This window comes from Schistocerca serialis, chromosome 3, assembly GCF_023864345.2.
Source record: "Schistocerca serialis cubense isolate TAMUIC-IGC-003099 chromosome 3, iqSchSeri2.2, whole genome shotgun sequence".
Classification (NCBI taxonomy): Eukaryota; Metazoa; Arthropoda; class Insecta; order Orthoptera; family Acrididae; genus Schistocerca; species Schistocerca serialis.
In genome coordinates this window covers 229,250,871-229,266,793 of record NC_064640.1, presented here as the reverse complement: position 1 = coordinate 229,266,793, position 15,923 = coordinate 229,250,871, and the positions used below count along the sequence as shown (strand labels likewise).

The window sequence follows — 15,923 nt, the reverse complement described above, 5'->3', positions numbered from 1 at the left end:
TGTGTGCTTCTAGGTTAGAGTCATAGGGATAAGTGGGCGCTTATGCCAAGTACTTTGTAAATTTGTCTTGATTTTGAAATCACTGAAATAACATCACATACTCTCCTCTCAGTCCATATAGTTTTGTTTCCTCCTCTCCTTCTGTGTAATTCACTTTTTTGGCACATGGTGTATGTAGTTCTATAATGAAACAATGGAAAGTCCAAGAGGGAATAACAACAATATGGAAATAATAGATTGCTACTCACCGCGTGGAGAAAGTGTTGAGTCACAAACAGGCACAATGAAGAGAATACTTGAAATATTTAGCCTTTCAGACAAAGTCCTTCCTCAGAACTAGAATACTTTGAAAGTGTAAATATTTCTAGTATTCTTTCAATCATGCCTGTCTGCAACTAAACGGCCTCTGTATTCAATGAGTATCAATATGCGCTTGTAGTTTTGTCAATGATTTTAACTCAAACAGTGGCTGTAGACCGTGAGGCATGCATAGCGACTTCTGTGCCTACATCTTGCTGTGTAAAGCCTGGTGAAATTAACAGTAACAAGCACCATAAAAAACTAACTTCTACTACTTTTTATTTGGGGCTGTAAATATCGGGACTGCTGGTTGTGAAGACAGGGTAGTAGAAATGAAAGAATTAAATAAGATCTATAGCATATACTAGGTTTTTACAAGTGAGGTGAAAAACAAAGACAAGGTAATAACAGGGGGATTTTAAGGTGAAAATAGGATAATTCTTTTTTTGTAAAACTTTAAATATGGTATCAGAAATGTCAAGAGGGTATATGTAAGTAGACTTAGTAAGAACAACATTTTTGTACAGAACACATTCTTTCAGAAGGAAAAAAAGAATAACTTGATGAGGACAAAATGAGTTTTGAAAATTAAGTTCACTGCATTTCATCAAATAATAAATAATAGATTGTACAGTATGTGACAGTCCCAGACCACATTGCAAATTATTGTAGACTTGTAAGATCCAGAGCAAATTAAGATTGGGGGGGGGGGGGGGGGGGCACCCACAGACTCATAAAGCAGGAAGTCTGAAATGTAGATTACAAGAATATCTTTAATAATAGGGAGATATACCATATTAAATTAAATAAAAAGTTTAAAAATTTAGAAAGTAAAGTTTCGGGTAGTGATAGACAAGTAGGTAAATTATTTAACCAACTTGCTTATGCAAACAGCAGAAGGTGTGAATTAGACACCAAATTTCATCAGTTTAGATGGCCCCAACATATCAAACATAAAACAGTACTAATTAACATCAAAGTCATACAATCATTTGATGAGTTTCTGTTTCTAGGGTAGTTGGAAACAACTGAACATGATACCAGTACCCCAAGAGCAAAAATAGCTGGTCTGCAATAACTACTGGGTGGTGTAGAGCCCTCCCTGGTTCAAGGAGGGAGATGCTTCACAAGTCAGGAGAGTTCCCAGTCAACCAGATTTTGTTAAAAATCACCTGCGGATTAGTTTTCCCTGCTTTTTAAGATTGCATCATGCTGTTCAGGATTTAATCGTTTCTGGTGCAGTTTCCTGGTCCACAGGCAGTGTGGGATCCAGTTTCCTCTGGAAAAGGCCAACTGTGTTCCTTATTGATGTTGGAAGAGAAATTCCAACTTGTCTCTATATATCAATATTTCATAGCGGTTAAAAGGTAGATATTTGTATTCTATGCCAGTGATTAAAATGTAAATGATCCATCATTGCCTGTATGATTTATCCAAGTATAGTTTGAATGCATCTGTGCTTCATTGCAGCAGTTATTGGCTACCTGATCTGTTTGCCAGAAATACTACTTATGGTTTCTTGAACCCAGAAACATTTGTCATGATCTCTGCTTATTCTCTTTGTTATTCCTCTTTGTAAACTTACAACCCAAAAGACTGAGAGGTTCTGTGTAGATGGTCTGCATTTGATCATCACAAAATTATCCTCCTGACTCCAAATGCTTAGTGATTATTATCACCCATTGGCTGTTGGCCTAGGGTCTTTGTGATAACGTACTTTAGTGGTGGATCATGCAGTGTGATCCACACAGTCCTTAATGCCGTCTTAATTTTTAAAAACTTCCAGTGGACTGTACAGTGTACAGTTTGCACTTCTGGGCATCCATTGTGCTGGTTTCCTTTCTGGGACTGCTCTGAGAGTGGGACCCAAATGGGGAGGTGGTCACTTGAATATGAATTATCCACTACTTCCCACTCAACAGCATCTGCAAAGGCATGACAACTTAATATGAGCCCAGTGGCAGAAAATAGCCACACAGCAACAATAAGTTGCAAGTTTGCCACTTGGACTCTTCTCATGCAGTGAGATTCTCGACAACTCAGCCCTTGAGATGTATTTACCTGGATCTCTGTTGCACATTATGTGCATTAAAAATCTCTTACTCGCAGGAATGGTAAACAGCAAGGTGGAACAAGGTGAAATTGAGCTTTTCTATCCAGAGTAGAGTCAAAAAGCATTACGCAGTGCAACATTACGTAATATTGCTCTCTTCGGTACTGACTGCTTTTTTGTTGTGAAAGGAGCAAGCGGAATGGTACATATCATTCACAGAGATGACCACCCTGTCTTTTGCCCTACAAATAAATTCATCCTTCTTGTAGAAGCTATATCCTTGGAGCGCAGTGGTGGCAGTCAGTTTAAAATGTGTCTCCTGTGTGGAGAGTAGCAAAGTCTTTCTCTTGTACCTTTGATGGTGCATTTGTAACATTTCCAAAGTATAAAAGTCTTTGAGTTTCCAGCTAAGAGAGGTCATAGGAAGTTTGACTTAATGAGGTTCACTCCCATCACCTTCTGGCAAAGAGTTCTCTCAATGATAATGGAAATGAATCTGATTTAAGTGTCACATATTTTCAACAAACACAGTCAGATAGATATGTGAGCTGTTTTTCATTATTTTTGATAAGTCTGATGTATTATTAATTCTATAGTATCAATAATAGAAAGAATATCTGAAGTTTTAATTGCATCAGTTCATGTTTTGTCTCCAATTACGTATTCTGTTTAAATTAAATTTTTTTGTAGTTTTTTATCTTAGCCTGTATGTAGAGAAAGTAAATTTCATATTTTACTGCAAATAATATTATGAAGTACATAAATTTAACATCATAATTGAGTGTACTGTTTAACTGAACTTGACTACCAACATGCAACCTCATATTACAACACTTACTTGCACCGAGCTTTAAGGAGACTAAAAATAGTTTACCATGATGGAGATGGTTGCAATTCTGCCCAAGCATAAAGATTTTTTTTCATTCAGTACCTATGACACTAACCTGTCAATTTGCTTTTTCTCAAATAGATATTTCCAATTAAAGCTTGTAGCTTTCATTGTCATATAAGTGTCATGGGTTGACACTGAGCTATCACTGCCACAAACCATGTAATATGTGGAAACAGAGATTGACCTTAAGGCGATAGCGAAAATTGCAGTAGAGAATTATCATTATGACCAAAAGTAACCCAAGCTCAAATCAGTATTAATGAATGAAAGTGAGAATTGCTGTACACAACAACACAGTGTTTCAAAATCAAAGCCCAAATGGCTCTGAGCACTATGGGACTCAACTGCTGAGGTCATTAGTCAAAATCAAAGCCCAGGTCAAGATAATAGCTATATTTTAATGTCAGCAAAACTAAGTCTTCAATAAGGGAATATGAATTGCTGATCAGCCCACCGTACCAGGTATTTACTTCCAATAGATGGCTGAAACCCATCCTCAAGTGACATGTTCATTTTGGCTCCTTTGCTTGATACAGAACTAGCAGCCATACAAAAAATATCACCTTCACTTGCTGAATATCACCATATTATAAGAGTGGTGGGATATTAGAGTTGTTATTTCTCAGTGGCAAATAATAAATTATCATCAAGCTTCCCCAGCGGATGTGCTGTAAATAGTCTTCACGGGTTTGCCGCCGGATCACGTTGTGCAAATTCCACAATATTTCCTTGGAGCAACTGTCCAACATCTTCAGGTGGTTCAACCTTGCTCGTGGCTAGGTACAACTGACGGTATCCGCACACCGATGCCCCATTTTTAGAACACGTGCGCGAAGAATGCACAGCTGTGGAAATCTCGCATTCACAGTGATTTGCCATATTCAAACTCCCGTGCCGAAAGTCGCAGAGCGGCTCTCCCGCGCGTGCACTGTACGCTGCGTTTGTCAAATGCGGCCAGACGTTACTCACCAACGGCCATACTAGGCCAGTATTATGACGGGCCTGTTAGCGAAGAATCTTGATTTTTGCATCATGATTTAATAGCAGCCATTGCAGGGTTCCAGGCTGTGCTCAGTTGAAATCCCGCATCCTTGTTGATGAGATTATCGGCTGTACGGATATGTATTGTTTCCTTAATGACGCAGTCCCACAAAGATGATGCCAGGGATAAAACATCTTTCTGGGACTGTGTCATTAAGGAAGCAATACATATCCATACAGCCGATAATCTCGTCAACAAGGATACGGGATTTCAACTGAGCACAGCCTGCACCTTGCATTGGCTGGAGGTTATTGTTATTGTCAACAGCAAGTACCACAAGTGAAAGGAACAAATCTGTGTCGAAACAAGACACACACTGTATACTGTCAACATTTTGCACTGTTTAGCAGATATTTACAGTACTATTCTGATATAAAGATAAATATGGGTAAGAAATCAGTCAAATTGCAATGCAGTTGTAATGTACCACCAGAGACCACAAGTATCTTACACCAAAACATTCAGAAAATATCTCTAAACAATCTCTGAAATTTTCTTGATGGACTTTTGGGTTCGCTCTGTATGATTGGTACTTGGTGTGTTCATGTGCTACTGTAATTTTTCAACAGTCTCAGCAGCAGTGGTGACACATTGATACAATGACGCTTTTATCTCTGGACCACATGACTATGTAAGTTTGGGAAAACAAAAATGAAAATTTTATGGAATTGCACTAAATTTGAAATGCACTGTTTGATTTCATTGCAGATCGAAGTATTTGATATTGAAGAAGAGGATATCACAGAGTGGGATGTTCTTATCATGGGGACAGATGGGTTGTGGGACGTGACCTCTAATGAAAGTGCTATTGAAATCGTGCAGAAAAACTTAACACATTTTAGAGAAGACCAGCGTGCAAAGTACGGGTAAATAATGAATACAAAATTTATTTAGTACATCCTTTTCTTTTGTTGTTATAGTTGTCCATGTCTATACTTCACATTTTATATTTTTAATGTGTGTTATTATCATGCTTTTTGAACAGCGGTATTAAAATAAGGCTTTATGTCAAAAGTATTTCATGCTTATAGTAAAAAAGGGGGCACTTGGTAGAAAGTAAAACAAAAACTGAAACCATTTACATTATATGTTTAAGAAAATTATTGGAAGTTGTGAGAAAACAGAATGACAGAGGTAGATGTTCTCAGCAGAATATTTTTATATACGTTCAGTAAATATTAGAGAATAGAACAAGAGAGTTAATAAACGGCGTTTTAAACCCCAGTTCTGATTAAGGTCTTCAGTGTTTCCAGTCCCAGATCTAATTAAGGTTTACAGTGTTCCCCAGATGAACAGCAGATCTGTTTGAATAATAATTCCTTGATTCCTTTCTCCCTTAATAAGAACCTTTTGATTTTTAAAAACTGCAATCTACCGCTATAGATTACTGTCAACCCAACAGGAAGAGAGGAAAGGTTCTTTCAAGTGCTGCAGAAACATGACATACACAAGAGACAGGCTGGCAAGTGGAGAAAGGAAATAACACAGTCTGACCATCCAAATCATTTCATAACTACAACTATAAGTCACAATTGATTCTCTTCGTATTATTTAAATATTCACAAATCCTTCTGTGGTGACTGGTGTAAAAGTTGAATCACGGAATTATATTACATTCAATATTGGTCAGCAGTCCAGGTTTTCTGAACCTTTCACTCCTCATGCCTCTTCTTTGACCTCACTTGGTGTCCAAGAAGTTTGGGAATTGTAGCACACCACCATCATATGTCTGCACAAAGTTGATAATGTGCTGGCTGATCACACAAAGGAATTTGACTGTCTGATATCAGATGGGCTTTGAGACCAGAAAAGCAACGGGAATAAAGTTTATTAAAATAATGTTCACCAGGTACTCACAGTAACAGAAAGTAAAAAATGTATGATGGGCAGACACTCTAAATCAAAGATGTTTGCTGTTTTGTTAGAAACTGACATTTTGAGATCATGGTTGTGCACAAAATACATGTTGATTCTTGCAGATATTTTAATGATTTTTTTACGTTGTTTTCAATTGTTATTAGGTACAGTGACAGTACACATGAAATAGCCTAATTTTAAAACATTTTCCTGTTCATCAATCACAAATTTCAGTGAAATTTGATGTGAACATTCGCCCGTCTCCACAATGAACATTGGTAAAGTTTAACGTTCATTTACCAGTACTGGCTGAGATATAGCCATTTGTGTGACGCCATGCGCAACTTTGCAGAGTGAGTGTGAATTTCTGTCAACTTTCAGCTGTTATATTGTGGGCAGTATTTTGTTCAAAGAAATGAAATTTGCCCATCGTGTACAACTTTATGCATTCTCTTAAGAATAATAATGGAAAGAATTTTGTGAGCCATATTCAACCAGAAAATTTTAGACAAAATCACTCGAAAAAATCATTACCTGAAAAAATTTCAAGGTTTGCCTTCTTATATCTCGGGAACTAAAGGTGTGACAAATTTTAAACATGGTACGTAGTAACCTAACAACATAAGGATATCAAATATAAAATTTCATTTATGTACTGCTTTCCAATAATGAATAGATGAAGTGCAAAATTTGAGATTTTGCAAAAAGATAATGCAGTATTTTTAACATGATTTTTTTTTTTTTGGGTGGGGGGGGGAGAAAGTCAAATTCTTTTATTTCATAGAATAAATGCATGCTTTACATGAAACTGAATGTGCAGTTGATCAGTAGTATAACTCTTTGATGCATGTAAGATTAAACTTTCCTCAAAATCTTCAACTGTTCAGCACAAAATAACAAAAAAGACCACTAATGTTTATATGAAAGTTTATTTTCAGATATTAATTTCACATAATTACAAAAGTATAGGTGGTATTCTCACAATACCTCTATGTCATAAATGCCTTAAAATCCTACACTTACACACAAACATATGCCATACCATATTATAATCTGAAGTGCAATGTCACTGCTTCTAAACAAATGTAAAAATAGTTTATTGCCTGTGATAATCCAAAAAACAGTTTTTCTTGTCTCGGAGACACAATGCAACACCACATGTTTTGCAAGACTACCATGAACACTGCTGATTTGATGATGAACTGCAGTTGGCACATCCCTTCCATGTTCCTCTGACTGGTAGGTACTTACTCTCTGTAAACCTCAGTTCCTGCAGAATCTTGGGCTTAAATTTGTTGATTGTTGCCTTCATCTTTTGCATCTGTTTTGGTGTGTCCAGTGGCAGGAGTCCATCGACCACAGCTAATCTCAAGTCTTTCAGGCTCATCAAGTTTTCATCACTTCCTTCAGAAAATATTATATATGAGTTGAGAACTGCGACATCCACAAAGTGCCATAAGATATATAAATACCATATCTTACTCTTCCCGTTAATCCCATAGCAAGATTTCACCATATCACTTTTGTCTACATACCCTATATGGGCATTACAGTCTTTGACAAGCAGTGGGCAGTTCACTGACAGCTCTGTTCCATTCTTCTGTCATCTGGTTGTAGTACACTTTTTATCCGGTGCATGAAAATTGCTCAAGAAATGTATCCCTTTCCTACCCTTCCACTTGAGACAGAGAATTCCTCTTGGGTTACTCCGCCAATCTGAATCTCCTCTTTGTAGTTCCTTGTCATCTTTTAGATCCTTTGGCAGTTGTAGGTGAAGTAATTGTTGAAGTACACTTCATAACCTTTCATTTCTAAGTCTTTGCAGAGTGTTTTTACAACCCGTCCTCCTAAGTCTTTCTCAGTGGTCTCTCCTAATTTACCAATGTAAATTTCGAACTGACACACATACCCTCTTTGGTTTGCACACAACCAGACCTTATAACCTCTCTTGATCGGCTTAGCTGGCATGTATTGCTTCAAGGATGATCTGCCCTTAAATTTAATCATTCCTTCGTCATTGGACTGTTGTTGGTTGGGCTTGTAGTAATCCCTGAATCTTTTTGACAAGACATCAAGAACGGGTCTCACTTCATACAGTTTGTCATAGTTAGGAGAGCCTTTTCGAGGTTGTGCAGTTAAACCCTTAAAATGAATGTGGGATAGGAGCCATGAAAATCTGTTGACAAACATGTAACTGCTTATGTACGAGTCTCGGAGTTTCATGTTAGACAACCAGTAATCTCTGAAACTAGGTAACCTTTTCAGTCCCATAAGAATATTAATTGCCAAAAATGATATTATATCAGTACAGTCTGTTGGAACTTGATTTATGCCACCACTCTTCTGTGTTGCATACAATTTGGTTTTGTACACAATTCTTTCTACTAGGATATCAGGAAACAGGAAACAAAAAATTTCAGCAGGATATTCTATGTCATCAGAGACTGATGGCCCAGTCAGTTCTGTGAAAAGGAATTTCTGTTTTGTGTTGTTTACTTGTGCCCATATTTTATCACTATCTATCCGGTATATTAGTGGCAAGTCATCTTAAGTCGGACTCAGAATCATCTCCCATGTCTAAAGGCACATCAACAGTAGTGTTACACACTGAGTTATTGTGATTTACAGTAACTGGAATGCATGGAACTGGGTCACCTAGGCCTAGATCACCAACAGAGATGGATGTATCACCAATAATTGCTTCAGGGTTCTCATCAAAAATCAAAGGTGATGAAACTGCTTCATTCATTTTTGCAGTTTCTTCATCATCAGTTGATAACAGATCATCATCTGATCCCCCACTGGGTATATTTGCGAAGAGTTCCTCCACAAAGGCTTCATCAATTTCACAAAATTTCCAAGACATTCTATTTAGCTTCGCCATTTTTAACAATGACCTTCAAAATAATTAGTTATGTAATACACACTTACATATACTAACTAAGTTGTACCTATTGTTTGTATGATGCTTTGTAAATGATCAAAAGCATGATACATCGTAAATCTTATTTTCGGAAAATACTGTTGATAGTTGTAATAGGTTATACTGGTATTGTAACGATACCACCCATGATTCCGAACAGAGAAACAAAAGGCACTCATAAATTCTAAATATCAGTGTTGGATATTATTATTGTGTATATTAACAATAAATTATGCAAACCACTTACATTTAGTAGTATTGACAACAGATATATAGATATTTATTCCACGTGACATCAGCAGTCGCAGGCACAGGCACTCACTAGTAATGCACACTTCGGGACAACTGCTAAGCGAACAGTAACCATGAAATTTATGATGTAGTTCCAAGATACACCACTAGATGGCGCCTGCTGGCAGCTACTGAACATGGTAGCTAGGCAATACCACTATGTTGAAAAGGCACAGAAGCTTATAAAATGGTGATATTGTAAGAATACCATTGCGGAGCAAAGGGATAAGGCTGTGGAATACCAAATTCATTCATTATTATTTTCCAATGATCTACAGATTTGTAGAAAAGATACCGATTTTTGTGGAAGGTGAAAATAGGGTATATTCAACACTGCTTTTATAATACCATTTTCAGTTAAAGCTAAAAACCAGCCTTATACAAACAAAACTTATTGCATTCCCCTCCCTCCAGAACAGTGGGTTTAATTTCCAACCTGGTCTAACAATGCTACATAAATTGAAGTAAAGTAACCGGAAAAATCACACTGCGAATAAAGTTTTAAATTTGGCTTCTTATATATCCTTGATTAAAGGACATAGTAACATAAGATAGCCCGATGTAAAATATCATTCACATACTGCTTTCTAAATTTCCACATAATAAGTTAAAACTTCATGTTTTTCATAAAGATTATAAAAATAGATCACATTCAATCTGCTTTTAGAAAATCTGCATGTTTTTCATAAAGATTATAAAAATAGATCACATTCAATCTGCTTTTAGAAAATCTGTTCTCCATAACTGACTTCAGACTAACCACAATTGGAATAACCATGTTTTCAAGCATTCAGAAAATCACGTTTGATTTTCCAGTGTGCGCTAACAATACCTGAAAATGACAGACAAATTTGAGGGAATGTACCATGGCAAGATGCGACATTGCAGCAACCTGCTGTTCATGTTTCATTGGATGTGGTTTTTATTTTTAAATTGACATGTAATATCTCGGTATATTCCCTTGGTCCATGGTGACATTGTCACTACTGGTTCAGGAATATGGACTGGTAATCCCATTGCCATTGGGGTAATGCCCAATAGTTGTGCAATATCAGCCACAAGTGAGTTTCTTCATCCATGTTCCCAAACCTGTAATTTCATTTCTTAATTCAGGCTCCAAAGCCTTATGGTGATACCTGTCTGCTTAAAAAGCCATTTGCTAAGTATCTTACCTGCATTGCAGTTCACATTTTTTGAAGTTTTTAGCCACTTTCTGCATTTGATTTCCTGGAAACTGAGACTGTTGGTCAAATGTTGATACTGAACAAAGAGAGAGTATCGAAATGAGAGGTTGTTCCGGTACACAACAAGCATCATGTGTTTGGTGCCAATAATATGAGTGAGAAAGGCCTAGAGGATGCATAAATTTTATCAGTGTATCATTTTGTTCCTTTGGTAAATCAGTAACGTTGCAATGTTGAGAAATTTAAAATGGAAATTGATATTACTTTTTGCTTGCCCCCTATGTGAGATAGTCCTACAGATTTGAGAACTGGAGATGAGGTACTTAGCCAATGGCATTGTAAGCGGACAGGAACCACCACAAGACTTTGTAGCCTGAATTAAGAAACCAATTTACAGGCTTGGGAACCTGGATGAATAAACCCACCTGTGACTAGTGTTGTCCAGATATTGGGCATGGCCGCTATGGCAATGTGGTTGCTGGTACATGTTCTAACACGGGCACTGACAATGTGTCACCATGGGCCAAGAGAATGTAGTGAGATATTACTCATCAGTTTAAAAATAAAAACCACATGCAATGAAACATGGACAATGGGTTGCTTAAATTTATCATCTTGCCGTGGTACATTCCCTCAAATTTGTTTATCATTTTCAGGTATTGTTAGTGTACAGTGGAAAATCAAATGAGATTTTCTGAATGCTTGAAAACATGGTCATTCCAGCTGTGATTAGTTTGAAGACAGTTATGGAAAACAGATTTTCTAAAAGTAGATTTAATGTGATATATTTTTGTAATTTTTATGAAAAAATGATTATGTGAAAATTTAGAAAGCAGTATGTGAATGGTATTTTATATTGAAAAACTTTATGTTAATAATTTGTTGTGTAAGAAATTTCATGTACATCATACCTTTAATAAACAATATATAAGAAGCCAAAGTTAAAAACACAGTATGATTTTTCTGGCTACTTTGCCTCAATTTATGTACCATTGTTAGCCCGTGTAGGAAAGCAAACCCACTGTTCTTTGGGGGGGGGGGGGGGGGGGGGGGTGAGATACATTGTTTTGAATAGGGTTGGTTTTGAAGCTTTAATTGAAAAGGGTATTTGTGAAATCACTGTTGAATATATCTATTTTTACCTTTTCACAAAATTCATCTTTTCAACAAATTTGTAGGTCATTAGGAAAATAGGAGGTAAATGAAATTTTGTATTCCATGGCCTTGTGTTACTAACCTACTGCACATTAAGTTTCACATTCAGTATGCATTTACTGTATGAGATATAAGAATCCAAATTTTACTTTTTTTTCATGTCGCGATATTCACACCCAACTTCAGTTCAAATTATCTAGCATTGCTAGCCCATGTTCGGTAATCAAATACACTTTTTTATCAGTTGAAACTATGGTGTTTGTAATGAGCCCAGTTTGGAAAGTTTTGAAGGACAAAGTTTTCTGCAAAATCAGGTTGAAAATATTGCATTTTTTATCTTTTTACAAAATCTTCAATTTTGCACTTCATTTATCTGTTATTGGAAAGCAGTACATAAATGAAACTTCATTTTTGTTCATTGTTGTTAGGTTACTACATGCCAAGTTTTACCTTTGTCATCCCTGTAGTCCCCTAGATATAAGAAACCAAACTTTAAAATTTTTTCGGGTGATTTTGTCTAAAATTTTCTTGTTGAATATGGCTCGTAAAATTATTTTCATTATTATTGTTATGGGAATGCATAAATATGTAGAAGATGGCCAAATTTCATTCTTTTCGACAAAAATTGCCCAAAATGTAACAGTTCAAAGTCAGCAGAAATGAATGCTCACTCTGCATAAAGTTGCACATAGAGTCAAACAAATGTCTATATCTTGGCCAGTATTGTTTTGACAAACTTAACAACTGTTTGTTGGGAAAATGTGTGAATGTTCACATAAAATTTTGTTGAAATTTGGGATAATTGGCCTAGATGAGTTGACATGGAGTGGCCAAACCTTATCTCACATTGTGTTTTGACTGTAAGGCACCAGCTCTGCAAGGATTTTTCACCACAAGAGGGAAAAAAAGTGAATACTAATGTAAACAACAATAAATGTGTATCGATTCAAAACTGGTAACGATGCTGTTATGTGAATAAATAGGATTATTAAAAGTGGCTTGTTGGTGTTTCTTCTCTGCAAGAATCAACCCATATCGTAGTTGCCATACTATAGAGTAAATTTTATGACGTAGACTACTTAATAGGGGAGAAATCTGGGATGATTGAAGACATGAAAGACATCAGCATACTTGAACACCTTAATGCTTATAACCACTGTGAAGCTGTCTCCTAGTTTTGTGATTATATTTTGTCCTTACAACACATCCTCCACTCCCGTAATCGTGATGGCCTCAACCTCCAGTATTCCACTGTCCCTGCACTCTCCACCCAACAATTTCCCTTTCCTCCGTTCAGCCACTCCCTCCCAAATCATGTCCCAAGGTCACTTTCAAAATGCACCGCTCCAGTGACTCTGACAACCCTCCATCACATGCTTAGTCCGTATACCTACCATTCCTCCCTCCAGCATTCCTAGTCAGCAAACTGACTGCCTCCCTCTGAGCTGTTAGCCACCCATCCCCAATCCCTCTCTCTGCCTCCAGCCTTCCTCTTCCTCTACCCACCCCACCTAATGCCACTCCCACCACAACCTATTATAGCTCGTAAAAGGATTACTCTGAAAGCTAGCAAGTTTTCTTTCTTTTTGATGTGTGCCTATCGATAACACAACATTTATGCTGTTTGGTGAGTGGTCTCTGTAAAGTTGCATTAGTAGGACTAAAAAATATGTGTTCATTAATGTTAAAACTACTCATGTATGCTCTGAGGTGACAACAATCATGGGATAGTGATATGCACATACACAGATGGCAATAGCATCGCGTAAATAAGGTATAAAAGGGCACTGCATTGGCAGAGCTATCATTTGTACTCAAGTTATTCACATGAAAAAGTTTCTGACATGATTGTGATTGCACAACAGGAATTAACAGACTTTGAACACAGTATGGTAGTTGGAGCATGGGGCATTCCATTTCGGAAATCGTTAGGGAGTTTAGTATTCCGAGATCCAAGAGTGCACCAAGAATACCAAATTTCAGGCATTACCTTTCACCATAGAGAACACAGTGGCCAACGGCCTTTGCTTAATGACCAAGGGCGGCAACGTTTGTGTAGACATATCAATGCTAACAGACAAGCAACTCTGCATGAAATAACCACAGAAATCAACGTAGGAAATACGACGAACGGATTCATTAGGAGAGTGTGGTGATATTTGGCATTAATGGACTGTGATAACAGACGAGCAATGCGAGTGCCTTTTCTAACAGCACTCCATCACCTGTAGCGCTTCTCCTGGGCTTGTGACCAAATTAGTTGGACCATAGATGACTGGAAAACCGTGCCCTGGTCATATGAGTCCTGATTTCAGCTGGTAAGAACTGATAGCAGGGTTTGAGTGTGATGCAGACCCCTTGAAGCCATGGACCAAAGTTGTCAAAAAAGCGCTGTGCGAGCTGGTGGTCGCTCCATAATAGTGTGGGCTGTTTTTACATGGAATGGGCTTGGTCCTCTTGGCCAACTGAACTAATCATTGACTGGAGATGATTATGTTTGGCTACTTGGAGATCATTTGCAGCCATTCATCGACTTCATGCTCCCAAACAACAGTAACATTTTTATGTGTGACAGATTGCCATGTCACCAGGCCACGCACATTCTGGACATTTCGAGCAAATGGTTTGGCCACCCAGATTGCCCAACATGAATCCCAGCAAACATTTACAGTACATGATCAAGAGGTCAGTTCATGCACAAAATCCTGCAGCATCAACACTTCTGAAATTATGGATGGCTATAGAGGCAGCATGGCTCATTATTTCTGCAGGGGACTTCAAACAACTTGTGCAGTACATACCATATTAAGTTGGTCCACCAGGCAAAAGAAAGTCCTGCACAGTATTAGGAGGTATCCCATGACTTTCATCACCTCAGTGTTCATATCGTGTATCCAGATGTTTTGTTCCAGATGTGGCTCAAATGGATACTTGTGGTCCTGTTGGTCAGGTTCAGTTTCAAAGGAGTGGGAAGGGGGGGGGGGGGGGAGGGGGTTGTGAAGCATTACTTATATACAAGGGAAGCACCATGGCCATTATAAGACATACGTTTAAAAATGTCATACAGTCAACATCAACAGCAGTTTCATAGAGTGACAAAGTGGGTACATTGTATCTACAGCCCTTCAACATTGTTAGTGGAGAAGGGTTTATTAGTCTTTCACAAGAACTAATCAGCATTGGTGCGAAGTATGGCACAGTGAGGGCTGAAGAGAATTTGCATTCACAAAGAACTGTATCTCGACATACACAAGAGATTGCCAATCAAGTGAGAAGTGAGATCTTACCTAAAGTAAAGAAAACTATTGACCAGAATGATTACGCTATGATTTGAAATCTCTGGTCTGACAATAATGGCAAAATACATTATCTTACTGTTACATCCAGTATTATTGTCAACTGAGGACAGGTGTGAAGTAAGAAACAATGTGCTTCTCACAGCAAAGTTTCCAGGTGTTACAGAAACAAATGAAAATATTCTTTTAGAATTATATAAAAAAATGTCTTGTCAGGGGAAATCACGGTAGTTGTCATGGAGAATAGAATGAAACTAATTTTGTTTTTTTACTGATTAGAAAGAAAAACTATTTGTAAAGTTTTATCTGCCATGGTACAGCAGTATTGACAGAGAGGCGATGAATAGGTGGAGCAGTAACAGGTTTCCTCTCTCTATTAAAACCGTCCGTTTACATATCACTCTGCATGCAGTGCAGTGGTCACAAATTTCAGATGGGTTTCTGTTTTCTGTTAGAGTAGATCAGATTATCTTTGTGGTGTGGAAGTGTGTTACAGTGTTAGTAAGTGTTCCACTGTGGACAATGCGACAGGCAGTAATTGTGGAGCTGGCCACGATGGCCGAGCGGTTCTAGGCACTTCAGTCCAGAACCACGCGACTGCTACGGTCGCAGGTTCAAATCCTGCCTCGGGCATGGATGTGTGTGATGTCCTTAGGTTAGTTAGGTGTATGTAGTTCTAAGTTCTAGGGGACTGATGACCTCAGATGTTAAGTCCCATAGTGCTCAGAGCCATTTGAACCAGTAATTGTGAAACTTTTGGTGGAATACTTTGGTATTGCAGAAGACGTATCTACAGTAGAAGAGTGTGTTATTTATGAACAAATAAAGCAACAGTTGTCGAAGAAGATGCTGTAATTGCAGAGGTTACTACACTTTTGATAGATGAAGAGGCATCATATGAAGAAAATGATAGTGCCATGACAGTGAGGG

General features: G+C 37.6%; 1 protein-coding gene across 2 annotated transcripts in view; it reads left to right on the top strand.

Moving 5' to 3' along the window:
- Positions 1-15,923, top strand: part of LOC126469961 (protein phosphatase 1H) — a 171,111-nt gene that overhangs the window by 137,202 nt on the left and 17,986 nt on the right. The window contains exon 7 of one of the 2 annotated variants that reach the window (XM_050097375.1): positions 4,996-5,147. In XM_050097375.1, the coding sequence (XP_049953332.1) occupies positions 4,996-5,147 (152 nt within the window). Of the gene's footprint in view, positions 1-4,995; positions 5,154-15,923 lie in introns of both variants that reach the window. The other variant, XM_050097374.1, reaches the window with a different exon arrangement.